General features: G+C 41.8%; 1 protein-coding gene across 1 annotated transcript in view; it reads right to left on the bottom strand.

Moving 5' to 3' along the window:
* UNC5D (unc-5 netrin receptor D) overlaps positions 1–24493 on the bottom strand; it is a 300179-nt gene that overhangs the window by 85601 nt on the left and 190085 nt on the right. Inside the window, exon 11 of the mRNA XM_054998048.1 lies at positions 12429–12806. Within this exon, the coding sequence (XP_054854023.1) occupies positions 12429–12806 (378 nt within the window). The remainder of the gene's footprint in view (positions 1–12428; positions 12807–24493) is intronic.

The raw sequence follows: 24493 nt of genomic DNA, 5'->3' as shown, positions 1-24493 counted from the left end.
GGGGTGTGGCACATGCAAATCAGTTATGCTAATACCACACTTCTGGTGATGTCAAGGGGTGTGGCATATGCTAATGAGTTATGCTAATGAGTTCCTCCACCTCTTTTTCTACGAAATGACCCGTGTACTCCTGTTTGAATGGTTCAGTCAGGTACAGTGAAATTCTAAGCCGAGTTACTCCAGTCTAAGCCGAATGAAATCAATGGAGTAACTCTACTTAAGATTTCACTGGTATTGTCTTTTTTACTGGAATCTACTGAGTGCCAATTAAAAACAGCTTCACAGCAAGGCTGGCTGCAGGTTTTTTATGGATCCATGTGCACAGGGTATCTTTACGGTCCCCCTCACTGCAGCTCCCTTCTAGCCCTCAGTTATGGTCACCTACCCCAAACCACTGGAGCTCTGCCACCTTCCTGCTACAACTATAACTGTATTGCAAGGTACAACATGTGACTTTCTCAAACTCCTTTGTGGAAGCTACAAGGAGGAAGAAAGAGTTGTAATGTTGGCAAGGTTTATGAGCAAAGTGGGAGGAGTTCTTGAAAGGTATAAGGCACAGTGTGATTCTCTTGCACTCTGTTTCCTTCACTGCTTCCAGGCATTTCTCCCATTTGGAAATGGCAGAACCCTATGTTAGGCGGGATCCAGCACCCACTAATTGGGCTTGCATCCTGCTTTCTAGTCACAAGCAAGGGGGAAATTGTTTGGCAAAATATTTGGATGTGACCACATGAATTGGGATATGTCTGTTTGCAAGATTATGCTGCTTTCTCCTAGGGTGCTTTTCCAAAGATGGTGTCTACCTCTGCTTCCAACTTACGCCTAGTGGCTCAATGTCTGCCCATGCATGCCGCTACTTTTGCAATAATTTTGTCTTAGGGATTATTCATTTTCTGCTTGTAGGCCTTCTGAGGGTATCTTGTTTTCCACTGTGTGAAAGAGCAGACTGGACTAGAGACACTGATGGTCTGATTCAGCATGGCTGCACTTATTGTTCGATGACCCCCTCCCAGTGCTGGCCCCCTTCCACAGTTCCATGGCTGGGAAACCAGTTCTCCCACCTGGTCTGAATGTGTCTCAGATGTGGATACATTTGCATTCTATTAGTAATCCGTAGAATTACTGTGTCCACAAAGAAGACCATACTACCAACAAGAAAATTTCTAAACCAAATGGGTCCATGAGTAATTCAAAAATGAGTATCCATATGGATAAGCCACCATGAGCCAAGTGGAAAGGAACATTATAAACAGGCAGACAGACAGACAGACAGACAGACAATTTTCTATTTTGTGGGCAAATATACTCCAGTCAAGTAACTCCATCTTTACACTAAAATACACATCCCTATGTATTTTAGTGCTCTTCTCATATCTACACATACACACAGACTTTCATGATATCAATATCACCTCCATTTTATTATGTTGGGAGCAGTCAGTGAAACTGATCAGCGGAAGATTCAAACAACAACATAAAGTACTTCTTTATACAGTGCATAATTAAAGGAAAGAATTCACCACTACAGGATGCGTCAATGCCCATAAGTTGTGATGATTTTAAAAAGGGATTAGAAAAATCCATGGTGGATAAATGTCTATCAGTAACTATTAGCCATGAGGGCTAAAAAGAATCTTTATGCTCCAAGGCAATGTACCTCTGAATGCCAGTGAAGAACAGGTGGAGGAATGAGATAAAAAAAAAAATTAACCTGATGTCCCCCCTACAATTTTCTGATAAATTAGTTGAAAAGAAAGGTAAGGATTGGAATCTTTCCTTCCCTTTCCTTCATTGTTTTAAGTTATTTTTCAGTTTTATTTACATTTTGGGTTTTTTTGTGCATGCCCAAAAATATTTCCTGAGATTCTATGATGGATGCTGATAGTAGGTTGCACGCGAAAGTGTCGACAGAGGAGTCGTGCCAGCTGAGCTTGTACTTTCTGCATGCTTATTTCCTCAACAACAGATTGCATATTTATGTGTGTGTGTGTGATGCAAATATTTAAAAATGTATGCCTCACTTTTCTCCCCCATTTTCAAGCCTAAGGCAGCTTTTCTCCCTTTGGGTCCCCACAAGGATGAAAAACAGGTCATAGAAAAAAATAAGAAAATAAGAACATCCTTATTTTATCCTCACAATCTCAACCCTTGAGGTAAGCTATACTAATAAAGAAAGATGGTGACTGGTCCCAAGTCACCCAGTGAGCTTCCACAGTGGAGTATGGATTTGAACCAGGATCCCCCAGATTTTGAAAGAAAGAAAGAAAGAAGGAAGGAAGGAAGGAAGGAAGGAAGGAAGGAAGGAAGGAAGGAAGGAAGGAAGGAAGGAAGGAAGGAAGGAAGGAAGAAGAAGAAGAAGAAGAAGAAAGAAAGAAAGAAAGAAAGAAAGAAAGAAAGAAAGAAAGAAAGAAAGAAAGAAAGAAAGAAAGAAAGAAGAAAGAAAGAAAGAAAGAAAGAAAGAAAGAAAGAAAGAAAGAAAGAAAGAAAGAAAGAAAGAAAGAAAGAAAGAAAGAAAGGGAGAGAGAGAGAGAGAGAGAGAGAAGGGGGAGAATGCAGTTTGGGGCTTGGCACCCTCAACCACCATTTTAGTATACAGATGGCATCCTCTTAATTCCATTACTGACACAGCAAGAACAAGGTTACTTGCAGTCATGCTCTGTTCCTGCAATTCGGGGCTCATTAGAAAACAAGTTATTCGTGCTTTGAATTTATGGCTTTGTTGGTGACATGTTGGTTATCATTAGTCTCTTTCACTTACATGAAGAATAAGTCCATTAAGAGCCTTGCTCTCAGCCTCTGAAGCAATGACACCAGTGATTGAGCCAATCTTAATATCAATAATAGGAGGAGACAACCTCTCATTATATTACCGAGGTGGTGTTTTTATGTGATTATTAAGCATTCAGTGTTTGTTGCCAGAACAACGCTCTGTGATGTCTGAAAGAAACCCCAGTACAGTCACAGTCTCTTCACTGAGTAAGGGTAAGAGAGGTTAAATTGCTTAAAAAGTGTAAGGGAGAAAGTTTAAAGAAAAGTAATTACCTAAGTCCTAACCTGGATAGTCCAGACAAGCTCAAGCTCATCAGATCTCAGAAGCTAAGCAGGGTCGGCCTTGGGTAGTAATTCTGGCCTAAACTTGGGTAGTAATTGGATTGGAGACCTCCCCAAAAGACCAGGGTTGCTATGCAGAGACAGGCAATGGCAAACCACCTCTGTTAGTCTTGCAGTGAAAACCCCAGTAGGGGCGCCATAAGTCAGCTATGACTTGACAGCACTTTCTACCACCACCAGCTACCTAAGTAGTTGATGTTTGTTATGAAAAATGAGGTACACAAGGAATTGGAGAAGACGACGAATAATTTGGACATTCTACTTCCCCTGTAACTCCCCCTACTACTTTTCAATGAATCTATAAGCCCAATTTCTCCATCTTGCTGTTTGAATCTAAGCTGCTCTCAATGTCCTGCAGTTCTCAGAAGATGTTCCATCTTCATCAGGCCAGAGGGGTTTTTTTTGCTAATATCCTGCATCTCTGTGGAGTCCATTCAGTATCTAGAAAACCTTACCTTGACTGTGGATGGTCAGATTCTGCTACAGAGCCATCTACTTTAACATTAAAAATTTCTGTTAGATTACTATGTAAGCCAAAGAGAGAACAGAGAACAGATTTTAAAGATCCAGTTTACTTTTTCATCTTGGAAATAAAGTCTATTTAGCAGAGGCTTTGCAAGAGACTGTAATATACCAGAATGGAACTGTTCTGGTACCAAAGTTTGGCCACAACAGCTTCATTCATCTGAGCAAATCCTTCTGAAGGTGTCACTCTGCAAATGGGTATGATTGACAGCTGCCAGTACATGTGCTTTCTCTGCTTTGGCTTCTACTCCACTTCCACTCTGTAAAATGTGTAAAATTGAATTGGTCAGGTGGACATTTCTACAAAGGGAATAAAGCTGTAGTGTAACGGAATGGAGGTCACTATTAAAAAGAGAACAAGACTGCACTATTCTACTGTTTATTGTATGTATTATATTGCTCTCACTGCATTGTTTTCTACCTTTGTAATTCATTTCTTGCATTGTTCAACGTATCTGGTCAGATACTTTTTTGCATTATTTCTGCTTTTTGTGATCCTAGTCCTATTGCATTGTTTGTTAGATGTCTCATGCCATTTGACTGCATTCTCTTACACTTTGTTAACACATCTGAAGGATCGCCTACTCCCTTATGAAACTACCCACCGTGGACATCTTCAGAGGCCCTGCTGTCAGTCCCCCTGCCTTGTGAGATTAGGCAGATAGCAACCTGAGAAGACTTTCTCAGTGGTGACACCAAAACTCTGGAATTCTCTCCTCAAGGATATTCACCTGTCCCCTTCTGTTGCAGTTTTCCACCAGCTGGTGAAGACTTTGCTTGGTTTGGTTGGCATTCCTTCAGTGACCACTCCTCTTTTTCTAAGGTTTTTAACTGTTGTTTTTCTCTTTTGTATTTATTTTAAATTTGGGTTGTTTTAATGATGTTTTTGTGTGCTTGTTTCAATGGTTTTTAAGATGAGACTTTAATTTGTATGTTTTAAATTTGTAAGCCTCCTTGGTGACCTATGAGGGTAGAAAGGAAAGGTAAAATCTAACAATGGGCCTGCTTTGCAGGGAAGGCAGAATAAAAATCTAAAGTAAATAAAAATAATAAAAAAATAAAATAATAACCTGCCTTGCGTCCCAGCAAAGCAGGTGGGCTATATTGTCCTTGATACTGTATTGAAATGTACTTGTTACTGGTTGTACTAATCTCATACTGTGTAATCCGCCTTGAGTCTCAGTGAGAAAGGCGGACTATGAATGACATAAACAAACAAACAAAATAGCAACTCTCCCAACAAGAAAGAACATGGGAGTTGGAAACATGTCTGGAAATGTGACACGCAATTCTGCTCCCATGAGAGTTGAGTTTCTGCAGAGTGCTGAGTAAACTTTCTGTCCACATACTAAATTCACTCTGAACATGGCATACATTGTGAGACTCAGGCCTCTTCCACATGGTGAACTTTATATCGGGCTTTCTGTGTATTCAACCCATGATGACTGGATCCACTTTGTTCATTGGTTCCGGCCCCATACTGCTTCGATTCTTTAATTCCACACTTTGAGGGAGTTGAACCCAAGTGATGTCTGTTTTTTTATTTCTGCACTAGAAAAATGCCCCAATTCCACTGCAGGCTTTGAGGACTCATCAGTTTCCTCAGTTGAGGAAACTTACAAGGATTTTTTTGTCATTTCATTTCTTTATTTATGGTCATTTGACCAATCACGTGGGGGGGGGGGGGGTTTGTGTCTTTTTTAGTGGCACCAGCCTTGCAACATCACAATGTTGCAATTTAATTTTTAAAAATCCAGGAAAAATCCTTGATTGGTTGCTGTTCAACCAATCAGGATGCAGGGAAATAAAAGGGAGGGCAAAAGGCAGGGCCAGGGCCAGGGCCAGGGCCAGGCTTTATGCGGAAGAAAGCATTCAGCACTTCAAAAAGGCCCCAGTTTGACTTAGCTGAAAAAGAAAAAAACAAACATATCTGTGTGTGTGTACCGGGAGAAAAGCTGCAGAAAAGCCAGGTAAAGATCGATTCTGCGTCAGTTGGATCCTTTCTCTGTGCAGAACGCAAAAAAGACTGGGAAATAGTTTGAAGACTGAATTGGGGTATTTTGACCATGCATGCAGAAGTCTGAAGAGAAATCGATGCAATATGGGGCCACAACTGATGAAAATGCCCCATGAGGAAAGGACCACAGATAACTATTGAAGACTGAACCATTAACAATTGTCACATACTTATACTGTAAAGGAGGGAGTGGTGGCAGGCACAACGGCCAAGGTGCCTTCCACAATAAGCCACTGCCTGCCATTTACAAGAAGAAATTCATAATTATTGTAAAATCAAAAAGAGTCCAGTAGCACCTTTAAGACTAACCAATTTTATTGTAGCATAAGCTTTCGAGAATCAAGTTCTCTTCGTCAGACGCATGATACAGAGACTGGTCAAATACAGAGAGGAGGGAAAGAAGGGGAGGAGAGAGAAGAGGCAATTAGGGGGGGGGAACCAAAAAATTCCTTTGCTAGTTTCCCCCCCTAATTGCCTCTTCTCTCTCCTCCCCTTCTCTCCCTCCTCTTCTGTATTTGACCAGTCTCTGTATCATGCGTCTGACGAAGAGAACTTGATTCTCGAAAGCTTATGCTACAAGAAAATTGGTTAGTCTTAAAGGTGCTACTGGACTCTTTTTGATTTTGCTACCACAGACTAACACGGCTAACTCCTCTGCATCTATAATTATTGTATGCTCCACATTTATTCTGAGCATCTAGTCTCCTGTATTGTTCTCCGCACAAGCAATCAACACCTCTTTGCACATAGTCTTTTGACTCACGAGAAAGAGCACGAGTCAAAAATAATGACTGAGTGGTAAGGAAAACCAGACCCATCAAAGGAGAAGCTCGATTTCTGAAAGCAAAGCAAATCTCCAATAGATGCTCAAGGGCCAACTTCTCTTTTCTGACATGCCTCTCTAGCTGTGGATCTTTAAGACTGAGAGAAAGAAACACCTTCTACCCCCAAGCGCCTTTTATTTTGTATGACAACAGAGCAGTCTAGTTTGAGATTAATATTATTTTGCATATAAAAATGCATCCAAGGATCTTCATCTCTTTCTTAAAACCTTCAAACTACTCTTTGATCACAGAAAGCTGTTAGGATTAAAGTATTATTCAAGATGATACCATCAGCCTGCTGTTCCTGGGACTCTCCACCAGGTATTTTAAATCCCCCCCCTTGTCACTATTTGTTAATCTAGTGTAGCCCTTCCCCATTCCATAAGGTTTTCTTTTTAATCCCATCCTTTTAACTCACTTGCTTTTTATTCTCACTCTTTGAGGCAGGTTAGGCTTAAAAAGAATGGCTGGCCTTAGGTCACCTACAGTGTCATTCTAAGAAGAGCTATACCCTTCTAAGGCCATTGATTTCCTTGGATTTAACAGGGAGTGATTCTGATAGGACTCTAACCTGGATGGCCCAGGCTAGCCTGATCTCATCGGATCTTGCACGCTAAGCAGGGTTAGCCTTGGGTAGTACTTAGATGGGAGACCACCAAGGAAGTTCAGGGTCATTGTGCAGAGGCAGGCAATGGCAAACGACTTCTGTTTACCTTGAAATCCTTATAGGTTTGGTTATGACTCGACAGAACTTTAAATACACAATTTTGATAGGGTGTCACTGTAGGTGAGCTTCATGACTAAACAGGGACTTCAGCCTGGTCTTATTGTACTAACCACTATACAACAGGGTCTTTTTATAATACGTTTGCATCAAGGTATCCTGTGTCCTTGGTCAGACATGTGTGTGTGTGTGTTGTGAACCACCTTTGGCAAGATATACATGTTAGGGAAATCCAGCCTGTGGCAAAACTCAATTGAGCTTCTTCAAAACTAGGCTGAAGCAAGCTGGGTTAGGGAAGGGACACTCCCCAAACAGAACAACAACAAAATCAGTGTTGCTCTCTGTGGGGTTCTCCTAATAAAACAAAGCTCCTTTTAGGATTTAGATGTTAGTAAAAATGGCACAATCATTGTTTCATCTCTGCAGAAAGAGAGGAATTCTGAGGACCACAACCAGCATGAGAGACAGCATGGTGTAGAAGTGTTTCACTAGGATCTGGGACACCCAAGTTCAAATCCCCACTTCACTAGAAAGCTTGCTGGGTGACCTTAGGTCTGTTCTCAGCCTAACCTACCACATAGGGTTGTTGTGAGGATAATATGAAGCAGAGGACAATTACATAAGCCACCTTGGGTCCCCACTGTGGAAAAAGGTGGGGTATAAATTAAGTAAGTAAGTAAGTAAGTAAGTAAGTAAGTAAGTAAGTAAGTAAGTAAGTAAGTAAGTAAGTAAGTAAGTAAGTAAGTAAGTAAGTAAGATGTTGGCTAAATGCATACACATGAGCAATTCTTTCCATGCAGTGCACCTAAGGAGCTGCCCTGACCTGGATAGCCCAGGTAAGCCTGATTTCATCAGATCTCAGAAGCTAAGCTGGGTTAGCCTTGGATAGTAATTGGATGGGGGACCTCCAATAAAGATAAGAGTTCCAGAGGCAGGCAGTGGCAAACCACCTCTGTTAGTCTCTTGCCGTGAAATCCCCACCAGAGGTTGCCATAAGTCAGTTATGACTTGAGGGCACTCTCCAGCACCACCTAAGGAGCTGTATCAGATACAGTTATGCAACAATCAGATTGAAAGAAAAGAGATCCATAAGCAGATCTACATTTTTATTAAATAAATAAATAAAAAGCAGCACCAGCAGTTCCCATATTTCACTGGAGAAAGGAGGTCCAACTTTTCTCCTACACCATTTTCCTCATCTAACTTCACTGCCACCCAGTGGATACACAGCAACTACGATGGATCTCATTCCATATCATTTTCATTTCAGACAGTCAGTACATTGAAGTAGTTAGAGTTTTGGACTCAAATGTGGGAGATCCAGGCTCCCAACCTTGCTCACCTATGGTAGTTGCCTTCACTGTCTCTCATCCTTTTATATCCAGAGGAGTTAGCCGTGTTAGTCTGTAGTAGCAAAATAGAAGAGAGTCAAGTAGCACCTTTAATACTAACCAACTTTACTGTAGCATAAGCTTTCGAGAATCACAGTTCTCTGCACAGTGCTGCATCTGATGAAGAAAACTGTGATTCTCGAAAGCTTATGCTACAGTAAAGTTGGTTAGTCTTAAAGGTGCTACTGGACTCTCTTCTATTCAACCTAATATGCCTCCTAGGGTTGTTGTGGGGATAAAATGGAGTATGGAGGCACCATGTAAACTATGTACATGAGATCCCTGGAGGAATGGTGATATTAAAAAAGGTGATAGATCTCATTGAGTTAGGTTCTTGGTCTCCTTACTGAGTTTAAGATGATATGCAAGGTAACACTTTTGAAAAAAGAATCCAGGAAATTACAATCCTGCCAGTCTAACATTTGCTGTATCTAAACTGGTGTGTGTACATCTTCAGAAACACAATCGACTTTTGGAATTTGCTATCATTCATTGTAATTGCTTCATTGCCTAAATGTAGTTAAACCATAGATCACGCACTGCTATTCTTCATTTTACAATCACTTTTGCTATGGCCTTGGCTTTCTGAATGAAGACGTTCACTTGTGATTTCCAATGTTCCACAGTAAAATTCAGCATCTGTTCAAAATGTAAATATTCCACAGTGAACTATTATGTACTTAGGGATGCAGGAAAATAGTGTGACAGAACCTTTTGGATTTCAAGAGAACATTACATGGGGTATGCATTACGGAATTCAGGAGCGAAAAATATACACAAAAATGGCTGGTTAGGGTTGTTACTGTGATTTTCCAGAATGGTTACACAAATCTAGGATTCCGAGATATTGCAAAAACACCCGCTCCTGACCAACCAACCAACCCCAAATCTAGGGAAGACAGCTCCTAGCTGGCACGAAACTCACCCAGTGCAGGCACGATGGCTCCTGACTGGTGCAAGTCAGGCCCAGGGTCCAGTACAGATGAGAGTCTGAATGTCTCCTTCTCCTTCCCTCCTTCCTTTGTGGGGCTGGGGTCCTTTTTCCCTCTGTAAGTAGGATGGTTGGCACCCACAGAATTGGAACCCTGAGTCCAATTGACTTTTGGGGGGGTGTCTTTAGTAGACGGGCAACATAACAATTTTGGTATGATTTGACTTAAAAACAGCCACTTTCCGCCCACCACAAGTTTCCCATAAGGAATAATGGAAGACAGGCAAATGTGGTTGGCTCCTACTCCTTCCTTTGAGAGGGCAGGGCTGTTTTTTTTTCTCCTAGTCCACAGTAGAGATGGGCACGAATAGCAATATGAAATTTAAAAAAGCCACGAACATCCCGATCAGCTGTTCACGAACAAGCTGTTTGTGAGGCCCCATTCTAAATGAACAGGTGGTCGTTGCAAGCCTCGTTCGTTGCTGTTCGTCAAGCCAGACAATCTGGCACCTGCAATCAATTCCCTTGGCAACCGGAGGCAAGGACTGCCTGAACTCTGTCTGAACTCCTGCTGTTGCCCTGGAAACCCCAATCTAAGCCCAATTTAGATTGATAGGCAGGTCTTCCTTTCAAGTGTGGAGCTCCAAATTTGTTACAAGGAAGCAAAGAGTAAGGGGGAGGGGGGCTCCATGCTCTGGTTTTGCAGACAGTGAAGGAGAGACAGTTGCTGTCGGCATTTTGAGAGAGAGACAGGGAGAGTGCATTGGAGCTTGAATTTTCTTTGTGTGTGGTAGGATAGGGATCTACCTCTTCAAGTTCCAGGGCTGGTGCCAGGCTCTGGGCCAAACTATTATTTATTATTGGTACATTTCCTGCTGCCTGCTCAGGTAGGGTTTCTGGGAGTGTTGTGGTAGGGATCTTGATGGCTGGAGGAGAGCCTGCTGGCCCCAACAAACAACGAACATGTTCGTGAACAGGTCATGTTCATCATGTTTGTTGTTCATGGATGACAATGAACAATGAACACCATGTTCATTTTCTTTTTTCTGTTCGTGTCCACAGTTCTAGTCCACAGTTCTGCATATATGATGGCTGGGAGAGTTTCAGCAGGGACCTGTAGAATTGGACCCCCTGGTCCAACTTGCTTGAAACCTAGGGAATCTTTTGTGATCATGTAGCTCTAGATCCCCTGCAATTTTGGTGTCATTTGGTTGAAAACTAGCCACTTCAGCCCCCTCTAAAATTCTCCTCATAGGGAATGGAATTTGAATAATTCTGAAATCACCCCCCCCCCCCAAAACCCTGAACCTGAATCCTGAAACAGTACCAGGGGACCTGAATACCACAGAATACCAGTATTTTTGCCCTTCCCAAAATCTGTATCCAAAAATATCATTTCCTTAGGTGTGCATCCGTAGCAACATACATCTGTTATAATTTTCTTAAAAACCCTTCTATAACCACGTGACTTTTTTTAAAACCAAGGTTACAGAGAACAAAGAGGAAACCTATGCTCTGGCATTTTTAACACACTGCATTCCAACTGGCAGAGGCATGCCTGGCTATGCAGATCCTGCACTGCCAAATGAAATCAAACTCTTGGCTATCACAACTCCCCAAAAAAGGAAGGGACCAGAATCCAAAAGGAACAGAAACTGGTGTCAGCCTGACATCATGCCAGTTGTGTGTTTCATTTAATGCTTCAAAGGAACCAGTACCACTCATCGCAGGCACTGTGCTATCGTATCATTGTAGTATATTTATTTAAGAATGTAAATATCTCCTTATCCAATGTTCAGGATTTCTGACAATCAATCCTAGATAAAAAGATGAAAATTCAACCTGTCAAAAAGAATTTCTTAAAAAGCCAAAAAACAACAACAACCCTGATCCAAAAAGAGCCCATTAAGCAGATGAATATTGCTAACGAGAATTTTGTAAGCCCCATAATATTACAGCAATTAATAATAATCCCTGAAGGATAATATTATAATCTTCCAGGACATACTGTTGCTTTCCTAAAAGTTACTGTGCTCCGACAAAAGAGCTTCTGAGAGAGACTTCATGCAAAAAAGTGGTGAATCAAATTTCATCACCAGTTTCAACACTATCTCCCAGGTCTGAGCAGGAATTGGGTTTCCGCAGATTATAGGGGGTATTAGCTCAGCTGAACCCTTTGTAGATATCAGTTCTGTTTATATTTTACACCACATGTTCCTTGATTAGTTAATCCTATTCTTCCCACCTTCAACATTTAGGAGTGGTCTGTATCTACTCTTGAATAGACTGATTATTGTTTGCTTTAATTTATACTCTTCTACTTTTTCCCTAGAGTATCCTTTCTCTTGTCTTCCATCTTTCTTCCATTAATGGCTACGTGGTTGGAAACACTCCCCTGTCAAAGTAGTCCTATGTATCATATCTTACTACCTTAGGAGGGCAGGGGAAGGTGGTTTCCTGGTGGGTGGGGGTGTATGTTCAACTTGGGCATGATTTCCAAATGGATGATTGCAAACACCCAAGACCCAACGTGAAAATGGAGGTAGCACAATTCTGGAAATGTAACCGGAACGTACCAATGATTTGAGGAAGGCAGTCCAACTCTGGCATGGAAATAATGGTGGCCTGCTTCATTGGGTTGCAGACACAAAGATTCAAGGCACAACTGCTCCAGCTCCAGGCTTACTTACTATGTGCAGTGCATGCCAATAGCTCTTAGGATAGCTCTGCCAAGTTGTCAGCTAGTAACAATTACATGTGTACAAGCAAGAGTTCATCTGTGTCAGTCTCCACTGAGAGAACTGACACACCTTGTTATGGCACATTTTAAAAGCAGCATTGTTGCACAGACTCTTATTCATCCTTTTTTAAAAAAATATATAAGGGACTTTTTGCAACAACCTACCTGTATTGGGGATTCCTAAACGTCCTCCCAGGTGGCCAAATACACCAGTAGCCCTCATTTCACTTCTTTTGGAGAGCGATGAGAGATTCTGGATATATGCAGCTTTGTTCTTTGTATGCAACGTATTGAAGGTTCTGTTACCATCATGTGGAAATGTTCCGGAATGTGTTTTGCCACGGTATTCCGATCGCTCAGTCACACCCAACGAAACCATAAATGAACTCTGAACTTTGACCTTAATATCAGTCAGAGGGTTGAAAAGGGATGATTCTGTCATCAGCTCCTTGTCGATGGGGTCTTGAAGGCAAATGGGTCCACTGTAGGTTCTACTCACTGTCAGGTCAGGCTGCATGGATGAGTTCAAAAGCAAGGAGTTACCTGATGGAAGGAAAATCAATCAGGTAATCGGTTACCATTGTTAGGTACAATAGGAAGTGTTGTGAGCATAGCTGTGCTTACAGAATTGCCATGACCTACTTTTCAGTGAGATGGTAAGCCTCGCTCTAGATTGTATTATTTTATACTCTTCAATAGGTAAGGTAAAGGTAAGGTAGGTAAGGTAAAGACCCTGTGCAAGCACCGAGTCAGTACTGACCCATGGAGGGACGTCGCATGATGACATTTTCCTGGCAGACATTTTGTTACGGGGTGGTTTGCCATTGCGGAGTTCACGTAACTGAATGGTCTTCCAGTAAATTTGCCAACAAGTTTGGAAATTTATGAGATTTGGGGGTAGGGCCCTGGGAGGACGGGGTTTGGAGAGGAACTTCCACAGAGTATAATGCCACAAAGTTCACCATCCAAAGTGGCCATTTTCTCCAGGGGAACTGGAGATCCGTTTTAATTCCATGAGATCTCTAGGCCCCCCTGGAGGTCGGCAATCTTTCATATAAAGATTTCCTCCACACAGAAAACTAGATGTAACAATCTAGTTTTCTATGTGCAGGAGATTCATTTTTAACAGAGATGTTTTCAGTAATGGGTGTCCCCAGCAGGTATTTGAAATGATACAGCCCAGATACAGGCTCACTACCTCTGTTGAGAACATGGTACAAGATAACACAGGAGAGTTTAACTTGAAGGAGACTCAGTAGAAAAGATGGTGGTTTTCAGTGGACATAGTTTATGCCCATTCAGCATCTCATCAATTTTTGCCATTTTGTTATTTAGCATTTATTACTGAAGTGCCAACTGTAAATTATATTTATTATTAATAATGTTAAGAACACTAGAGATGGGCACGAAACGAACCACGGAACAAAATTCTGTACAGAATGGCTGGTTCGTTTGCACCAAAACACGCGTTCCATGGGAACGTGTGTTTACAGAACAAATTAATTTTTCCAGCCGTTCTGTGGCTGGTTTGGAGTTGCACAGACCCTGCACCAGTTTCAGCCCATCGGCTGAACCCAGCGTGGGGTCTGTGAAACTGACAGCCCCTGCACAGGAGAAAGGGGCTGTCAGTTTCACAGACCCTGCGCTGGGTTCAGCCAATGGGCTGAAACCAGCATGGGGTCTGTGAAACTGACAGCCTCTTTTCCTGCTGCCTGGGCTGTCAGTTTTACAGACCCCACAGCCCTGCACCAGTTCCAGCGCGAGGTCTGTGAAATGACAGCCTCTTTCTCCTGCTGCTCTGGCAGTGTTCCAGTGTGGGGTCTGTGAAACTGACAGCCTCTTTCTCCTGAGGCTCTGGCAGTGTTCCAGCATGGGGTCTGTGAAACTGACAGCCTGGGCAACAGGAAAAGAGGCTGTCAGTTTCACAGACCCCGCACTGGTTCCAGCACAGGGTCTGTGAAATGACAGCCTCATGAACCATGAACTGGGAAAAGGTCAGAAGTTTGTAGTTTGTAGAATGCTACAAACCATGAATCATGTGGTTCATTTTTGTTTGGTTCCTGCCCATGTCTAATAACCACCACAACAAAAACAATAAAGTGCCTATTTTCAATTATGTATAACAAATAACCAAGTGCTAGGAGGAAACTTTCCTGTGAAAAATGCCAAAATCTGTACTTGGCCTTACAGTTAAGAGCAGGTGGTCTTTATGGGTGGTGGTGGTGGAAATACCTAGATGTACAGGGAAAAATAAAGTATGCCACGGTGAAAAGAGAATGATTCAGGCATGGATGGATTTCTCCATGATAAGCAAACCATTCTTAAATTTTTATCGAAGGGTATGCTTTTCACTGTTAGGTGCTCCTGGATCAGGCCACCAAGGGTATGGACATGGGTTATCACACCCATTCAAACTGGAGGTGTGGCCCCATTGAGTGTCAGTATGGGTTCTCCCAAGGGTGGGTAGGCAGTAGGGAGCAAGATAGCAAATCAGGGAGGAGATGGCTTTACAAGATTGACGTGGATGTCTGGAGCGGATCCAGTGGGGTGTCACAGGACAATGAATATGAAGGGGCATTATGTGTGGTGTCAGAGAAGGTCCTGCTGGGTGTGGGATTGTTCAGATAATGAAAAAACGGCCCATGCAATGCTGTTCAAGTTCTGTGTTGAAGTTTAATCTCCTACTTGGTATCTATGCATTCCAAGGCAGGAGGTTAATGAGCTGCTCCCACCAGTTGCAGCAACATCGGAGAGTACAGTCGTTTTGTTGTGCATGGCCCAAGCACAACTGATAACTGTGCATGCATTTTTCACCCTTTCAGTTTGGATATTTTCTGTGCTCAAATTAAAAAGTATAGTGGAAATTGTCTCCATATGTGATGCCTGGCTTGATAAATCCAGTTATCCCCCCACCCCTTTTCCACAGGTCCCCAGTTGAGAACTGTTTCCCAATTGACAAAGAAGAGTTGTACGGTTTAAATGATGTTTTGCAGCTCTGCAGCTGAAGCACCAGAAATTAAAGGTGTCAAACTGCAAACGATTCCAGGCTCATTCTTCTTTTGTCCACTGCAAAATTCCTATCCCACAGAGCCTCAAATTTATAGCTGAGAAAGTACAGAGTAATTAATGATAATGAGGCAGAGAAACACATGGGATATTTGAAATAAACACTTTGTTGCAATACAATGTATCTGAAGCACAATCGCTTCTGAAACCAGGTCACCAGGCATGAAGTGAAGGCAGAATGTGTCCCACCCAATACTCAAATGCAAAATGAAAAATTGCTCCTTTAAAATGTTTGATTTCACTGGTAATATGTGTTTTATAAGCATTTCATAAGCACTCTAGCATTCATGTGCAGATTAGACTGAATTTAAATCAAGAGTGAATGCTGATACCAACATCTGCAGACACTTGTATATAAAGCTAAAGACTGCAGAAGATGGCACCCAAGCATAATTAAGGAGCCTGTGATGGGGTGAACTCTGTATCCTTGCTCACCCATTTATGTCATCTTGTTGAGCAGCAAGGAACTTTTGATGAGACATAAGTCACACGTGTGGTCAAAAGGTTGCCTGCATTTGCTCATGAACACCTCCCACAAGGTAGACCAAGATATCTGGGACCTAACCTGGCATCCTCCCTTTCTCAGGTCCCTTGGTCTGTGTAAAACTTCTTTCCTGCTTTTAAAATGTCTTTTCCTGCAGAAGATGAAAGGTACATTTTGCTTGGATTTTCTGCTGTGAAACTAAATATAATGCTATCTATCATCCCTTCAGAAGAATAAAAACCAAAGGAGTATTAGTGTGTGTGCGCCTTCCAGTTCATGAACTTAGGACATGCATCTGTTGGTTGCATCCCCTATATAATTGGCCAATTTTGGTCCAGCCCTTTTTGACCCTTGTCCATTTAGCAGTTCTATCACAAACAACATCATTTACTATTTACAGTCATTTCTCCCTAAATATTTATTTGCAGCATTTATATCCCACCTTTCTGCCCAATCCGAGCCACCAAGGTGGCAAACGAATAAAACAAGTATAATAAAAGGGCACCATAAAGCTAATGAAAAACCAATTAAAAGAAATATATAAAACATAAGACAGCAGATCAAAGGTTCAAGGGCTTGACACAACACTGCAGTAATGTTGGGTGCAATGTTGCAAAGTAAGACTGTGTTGCTGGCCTGGTCTTCAATTGCAGAATGAAGTGGCAGAATGTCACTGCAGCAACAGCTTACATTTCTGTGTGCTTACTTTCATTAAAAAACATACACACAACTTCCTGCAAATAGAATAAGGAACAGCATGGCCAATAATCGTTCTCTTTATTGTGCTAATTTTCTACTTACAGAAGAGCATTCAAATCAAAGATCTTTTCTTTCCCTTTCTACAGTCTAAAATTCTACAGCTCATTCTACTCTCATTCTACTGTATACGCACACCAAATTGTCTTCACATTACAAATGGGTGTGTGTGAAATCTAACTTTTTAATTTTTATTCTGCCATCCTTTGAGTCAGAGAGGTAGTAACTTGCATAAAGCCATTTTGAGAGTTGGTTCAGACTATACCACCAGTAGTAGATTTGAGTGACAAAACATGTCTGTAGGAATGATCTTCTCACATAAGCATAATAAGAGTTATTTGACTTTCCAAAGACTGAATAGTATTGTAACTCAAATTTGCTCCTGGAAATGTACTAGAAATGACACAGGTGATACTCATTTTGCCCAAGCACAGAAAAAACACTGGGTCATTGGCTACCCCTTTGGTTACTGTTGGTTATCACTTACAAAGCTCTTCACAGCCTTGGTCTGGCTTACTTACGGGACCTCCTCCCTTGATATGCTCCTACGTGGCAGCTTCGCTCTTCTGAACAGGGTCTTCTGCAGTTGCCACCCTGCACATCGGCAAAATCAACAGTAGCCCATACACAGGCTTTCTCTGTGTTGGCCCCTACTCTGTGGAATGGCCTGCCTGAGGAGGTCAGGACAGCCCCTACTCTCCTGGCTTTCCGCAAACAATGCAAAACTGAATGATTCAAAAAGGCTTTTTACTCAGATAAGAGGGCTGTATTGTAAGGAGGGGATCTCAGATGATCCACTAATGAGTTAGGAACCATTGACTTCACCGCTATGTTGTATTGGATTCCTGCTAATGAACTTGTATCTATTTACCCTATTTACCTACTTGTATCTATTTACCTTTTGAGAACGTGTATCTATTTACCCTATGGCATTGTTTATGGAAATGTTCTTGATATTGACTGTACTAATCTCACACTGTGTAAGCCTCCTTGAGTCTCAGTGAGAAAGGTGGACTATAAATGACATAAATAAAATGATAAACAAATAAATATGATCCATATCATATATATGCTTTGTTCAGTCATATGAATGATCCAAAACAACTTTCACAGAGTATTTTGCCTGGTGTGTGTGTGTGTAGGAAAAAGATGGTAACTTAGCTTATTCTTCTCAGATATAGTTGCAGGTGGCTAATTATTGGATAGATTATGCAGCCTAATTCCTTTTCATGTATTTAATGTTTAGTAAATTGATATTTAATGCATACACAGTATATGGTTTTTAAAAGAAACAATTCTACAATTAGGACTTGAAAAAAGCGATGGGTGTTGGGGGGACGGGGAAAACATTTCTGCCTTGGTTACCATTAAATTTTAAAGTTGTTGATTTGAAAACCATGTCCTTTGTCCTGTTTTCTGCACTTTTTTTAAAAAAAACAACACTGAAATTTGTGCTATGCACTATATCTAACACAAGGCAGTATTTTTCATATCAAGGTACAGACATGGGAAAGGGGCAGATAATGAGCAGATATCAAAGGTATACAGAGGCACCTAAATAGTAAGTCTCCGTTCAAGCAATTGTTTAAAAACTTTATGCTGTTTGGCAGACTGAGCAGGAGCGGGGACTCCTAATGGGGAAAAAAACAGTGTAATCAAACAACGCTTCTACTTAAATTGGAGAAGTATATGCTATTTTTCCCTTTAAGCTGATTTCATTATCCCCTAACACAGGAATATTGCCTAAGGTAAAAATACTGTAATGTGTAATAGCATCAACTTCAATTTTTTTAAAAAATACATTGCCATGGCAAGTAGTTCAAATAGAGGTTGACAACTCACACTGCTTTCCAACCATACAAGAAAACATCAAGATAACTGGTTTGGATTTATCCAAGCAGCCTGCCAGATGGTCAGCATCCAGCTTGCAGCGTTGGACAGGATATAAGCCAAATAGCAGATACTGAAGCATCTGTAGTTCAAACCCATAATTCTGAGAAACACAAGCACACAGGTACTCCTCCAAGGCCTGCACAAAGGGAAATATTTATGCACACACTGATCTTTTCTTTTCCATAAACAAGAATAGGAATCACAGCTAGTTTCTTTATTCTGTAATAATCAGAATAGAATGCCAGCGACTTCCTCGGCTTTGTTATGAACTCACTGTAGAGGGAAAAAACCCATAAAAAACAGAGGTGAGCTTCCTCTCTGGGCACTAGGATTCTGTTGCTCAATAGCAGTCTTCTTCATGAAGTCGAATAATTGAATGGTAGCATGCTGAATAGCTGTTCCTCTTCTCTTTTTTGTCAGTGTGATATATAAAATTAACAATCCGGAAGCCAAACCAGCACAGTCAAACCAGTGCTTATGCTTATATAATCTGCTGTCTTGAAAACCATGTGGCTGAAAATTACTTTTCACATGTTAATCACAGGTGAAATCAAAAGCCCTGACAACCAGTGCTGTGCAGCCTCTTAGAATAACATTAGACATTAAATGATTCAAGGAAGATATAACTCAAGAGTTGATATTAAAATCTCTGTGTGAAACACTACCTAAGAAAAGTGGGCTGGAATTTGTCTTGCTCACAATCACTAGGGTAGCCATGTTTCAGGCTCTGGACCCGAGACTATGAACAGCAGGGCTGCAGATTGAAATCTCAGGGCCATCCACCAGGTGACACACCTACTGGCTTCTTCTAAGATGTTTATGGATGCCTTCTTGTGGTAGAGCCAGTTGTGTAGTGGTTAAGAGCGGCAGGCATCTAATCTGGAGAACTGGGTTTGATTCCCCACTCCTCCATTTGAAGCCAGCTGGGTGACCTTTGGTTAGTCACAGCTCTCTCAGATGGTTGTTGTGGATTTTCAGGGCTGTATAGCCGTGGTCTTGGCATTGTAGTTCCTGACGTTTCTCCAGCAGCTGTGGCTGGCATCTTCAGAGGTGTAGCACCAAAAGACAGAGATCTCTCAGTGTCACAGTGTGGAAAAGATCATCTTTTCCACACTGTGACACTGAGAGATCTCTGTCTTTTGGTGCTACACCTCTGAAGATGCCAGCCACAGCTGCTGGAGAAACGTCAGGAACTACAATGCCAAGACCACGGCTATACAGCCCTGAAAATCCACAACAACCATCATTCTCCGGCCGTGAAAGCCTTCGACAATATATTGAACAGCTCTCTCAGAGCTCTCTCAGCCCCATCCACCTCATAGGGTGATTGTTGTGAGGATAATAACACTTTGTAAACTGTTCTGAGTGTGGCATTAAGTTGTCCTGAAGGGCAGAATACAAATCAAATGCTGCTATTATTATTATTATTATTATTATTATTATTATTATTAAAATGCTGTTGTGTAAACTGAAGCTGGGATGCAACAACCTGGTACTGACAGCTCAGTAACAATTTGCATACACTTGATTTCCATTTATATACCTTGGAAATGTATGTGATGATTTCTCCATCTCTTTAAAGACATATGATCATGAAAACAGAAATTTATAGGTGCCATATAGTACAATTCCTAATGTACCACCATTGCAGTATTGCTATTCAATATGATATCATCAGGCCCTCTTCATCATATCACCAGCCCTTGTCCCATAAGTCTTAGCATATGGGATTCTGGCAATCCCAAAATGAATTTATTTCTTGAAATTATTTAAAGTGTTTATGTCCTGCATTTCTCTTGATCAACAGGACTTAAAGCAGCTACATCAGAACCAACCATTTTCAGAAGCAGTCTTTCTATCAAATGAGCAATGTGGGAAAATAATTTTTGGAGAGCAAAGGAAAGCAAACATTCTGTTGTTGAAAAGAGATGTTGACCAGAAATTAGAATCGTATTCCATTAAATGCTACGTTTGTGACATCATAGAAATCATTGAGGGTTCTCACTACAACAAGAAAAGAAGTGGCTCAGTGGTATAAAACATGTTTGCCATGCAGAAGCTCCATCCACTTCCACTAAAAGGATCACCACTCAGAAGTGTTGGGAAATGTTTCCTGGTATGAAAACCAGAAGAACTGCTGGGAATCAGAGGAGAAAATAAGCTAGATGGACCAAAGTTCCTGATCAAGACCTTTGGGTGAACCTTCTTCCATTGCCTCTAGCCTGAGACTTCCTTGGGGCCCTACAGGGCCTCCGACATGAAGAAAGATGGGAATTCTCATCAACTTATTCCTTCTCCCCTCCTTGGTCTCTCTCCTGCAGTCAATAGAGAGATATGGTACTGCCCTCCTCACTGGCCTGCAGAGTAGCCCCTTATGAGTGAGCTGCATCTGCCCAGCTGGTCCTCCAGACCACTCATGAGAGACCAGGAATGAAGCTGGCCAGTCAGGCAGTGTTTCTCCACCCTATCCCCTCTCTCCCAGACTTGGTCTGGTGGCAGCTGCTCATGATGGTGGCACTAAGAGTTTAAAGGGCCTTAATCAGAGCAAGCTTATTGGCATAGACATGTCTTCTCCCACACCGGACTGTGATGAGGTCAGTCTGAGGGCATGCCAGATTCCAGGGACACACAATTCTGTCTCAATATAAGGCAGCTTCACAGAATCAACAGGAAAGCTGTTTAGTTTCATAGCAACAGGTAAGTAACATAGTTTACTTAGTTTAAATTCAGTTTCACATAGTTGCTGTGGCACAGGACAATGATCGAATGTTATTCACATCAATCATTAGTTCTGCTTGAACCCCTAACTATTAAAGGTTATTTTCTTCTTTAAGAGCTTTGGATTAGAGATGGGCATGAACCAGAAAAAAATGAACCATGCGGTTCATGGGTTGTCACATTTCACGAACCACAAACCACGAACCACGAACTTTCATGAACCCGCCCCGGTTCATGAATTGGTTCGTTTTGTTTCGTGAAAATGTCACTTCCAGGTCAACAAATCACCACTTCAGCAGGTCACTTCCAGGTCAGCAGGTCACTTCCATGTCATCAGAAGGTCTGCAGGAAGTCCATCCCATTGCCTAGGAAACTGATTGATCAGTGCCGGGCTGTCTGCAGTGATGAACTGAAAAACGAACCAAACAAACCAGCCTAAAATTTGTAGCGGTTTGTCAGAAATGGGATCTTATGAACCAATGGCTCATGAACCATGAACTGGCCTGGTTCGTCACGAATTTTGGTTTGTATTTCAGTTCATGCCCATCTCTACTTTGAATATTTTTAAAAAAGACAGTCTTGATATTTTTGGCATCCTCAAAGGCCTGTTGATAATCTATGGGGAGAGATACAACTTTCTTTGAGTGAACTGATGCCAACTCTTCCCCAGCACACTGCATCGAACAGATTCCATATACCTAGTTTGCCCATTTGTGGTGCCCCATCTTCTGCTGAGGTTGTATGGATAATTTCTTCTACATTATCACTTTAGAGAAAGAGTGGGAATTTTATCTATATGCTTCATGATGAGGAGAAAACAAGTTCATTAGCTTTTCCTCAATGGCTTTATCTCGCTGCCAACACTTCTTTTTTTACTTTCATACTCCTCTCTCTCTCTCTCTCACACACACACACACACACACACACACAGAGAGAGAGAGAGAGAGAGAGAGAGAGAGTAATACATATAGTTCTATTTGATATATACTTATTCTTCTTTATCTGTAGCTAATTTCTTCAATTCCCATTTGGACTGCCCTTATTATAGATTGCAATTAGCTCATCTGAGTTTACGCTCTTCTCATGTAGTCATGATTTTTCACTTTTTAATAATAACGTATGTGGGGAATTATGCAGGGGAAGCTAGCTAAAAATCTTATAATGGGAGATCTTTGGCCCAGTGAACAGTGAGCAAACTGAAGAACTGGGAGACCTAGATTTTCAAGAGGAGTATTGATTTTTTGCTCAAGGCCTTCATTTTTCAGTGTCTTAATACTTGGAAGAATCTTAAACGGGAGACTGGCATTTAGGATGTGCTGAATATCTGTCCTAATATTCAGGACAGATTCAGGCAATTCACACTAAACAACCTTCCTCTCCCCTCACCAAATAATTAAACCAGCTTCTAAAAGTGTATAGAGAACGGACCTTTGGACACTTACCGTGAAGGGTCCTTCTCCTCTGAGGAAAGGAGGACATCTTGGGTGATTCCCACCATCCAATCAGGGAGGCAGGAACTAACTTTCTTCCTCTTCCTGTCTAGCCTGTGGGACCACCCTCTCTTCAGTTCAGGTGACTCCACAAAGCAGTAACATTGAATTTATCATTCAGCAACTGTTAATACTGAGAGAAAAAACACCTGTTGCATTAACATGTACTGTAAATAAAGCATAACCCGGAGGAGGTATAAGAATGAGGCAGCAGGGTAGAGAAGGACGGAGACCCGGAGAGGGCAAGATGTCCTCCTTTCCTCAGAGGAGAAGGACCCTTCACGGTAAGTGTCCAAAGGTCCGTTCTCCCTCTGAGGCGGAGGACATCTTGGGTGCTCCCAAAGCAGTTTCCAGTTTCTGGGTGGGATGTGGTCTTCGTCCATGATCACGCACTGCAGTACTTTTCCACTACAGTCGCTGTCCGCTGAATCATATAGATTCGATTTGTAGCATCTTAATAAGGTCAAGACTGACAAACTTTCAGCCTTCTACAAAAATGTTCCCGTGTAACGCTGCACTGGTAGTAGCATTCCTCAAAGAGTGAGCTGGTATCCCACAAGGAACCTCTGCAAAAAGAGTTTTTAGGAGTTTCGATAGTGTATGTTTTGCTATTGGCACCTACTGCTGCTGAAGACATTTTCTTCCCTAAACTGAGATGAGATACATTTAAGAACAGTAAGACTGACTTTCTAAATTGCAATATTCGGAGCAGAGGCCTTAATCCTCCTTCTGACATCTAGGTTGTGTCAGAGCCCCTCCCTAGTCTATTTAGGGTACAGGTATAAATATGGTAGCCTTATTTCTTGCAAACTATGCAGTTTGGAATACAGTTTTGGAAGACAGTCTGAGGCATCACCTTACTATTGGGAAAGATACAGAGTTCAGGTCTGACTAAATCTTCTGGCAGACGCGACCATAATAAGGAAGATAGTCTTCATTCTCAGCCTTCTCAGGGGAACATCCTTGACTGGTTCAAATGGATGCTTGGTCAGGGCTGCGTAAAATGTCTACTGAGAGCTTCCCAATAAGAGTTGTAAATTCTGAGCATAAACTGTTTTCTGAATGCTAGGAGAATGTCGGCCACCTCTCAGAAATATCCCCATCTTAGGAAGGCGTTCCTTTCTATTTCCACACGGTTAAGCAGAATAAGTCTAAATGAGAGAGCCAAATCGGCCCCTGCTGTAACTTGACCGGATAGGTCAGTAGGATGAGAGGTGGAAATATCACCATCTGTTGGAGGGTGGAAAGGCATGGTCTGTTACTGGTAAGGGTAGTAATACATAGAGGAGGCCTAATGGCCACTGCAATGTCAGGGCATCTGCTTGTGAGTAGAATAAATCTTGTCATGTACCCCAGTAGTTGATGGCTGTGTTGGGGCGCACACAGGTTCATGAGGTGTTGTGAAGTGCAATGTTATGAGATGTTTCTTAAGGGACTATACCCGTTGTCCCCTCAGCCAGTCTGCCTGGGCATTGGATATGCCTTTGATGTGTACAGTTCTGATTGAAGCTAGGTGACCATCCTCCCAGGTAAGTATCCTTGCTGCCACTTGTGTCACTTCAAGGTCTTGAATCCCCCCTGCTTGTTTATATATATTTTGTCTGCAACCTTGTCCATACGGATCTCTGAACTGGAACAGGGCCAGACAAATTGCTCCCCTTTCTACGTCATTGTTAGGAAGACATGCCTAACCTGATTCTTACACCTGTAAATATTTGTTGTTCTTGAAGGATCATGAATCTTTTGCTTTGTATTGGGTTGGTGACCTTAGCTCAGATGGGTTTTGATCTGAAGTGGTATCTGAATGGGAAGATCTGTCTTCT

This window comes from Eublepharis macularius, chromosome 14, assembly GCF_028583425.1.
Source record: "Eublepharis macularius isolate TG4126 chromosome 14, MPM_Emac_v1.0, whole genome shotgun sequence".
NCBI classification, from domain to species: Eukaryota; Metazoa; Chordata; class Lepidosauria; order Squamata; family Eublepharidae; genus Eublepharis; species Eublepharis macularius.
The sequence above is the reverse complement of the archived record's forward strand: the minus strand, read 5'-3'. Positions and strand labels throughout refer to the sequence as shown.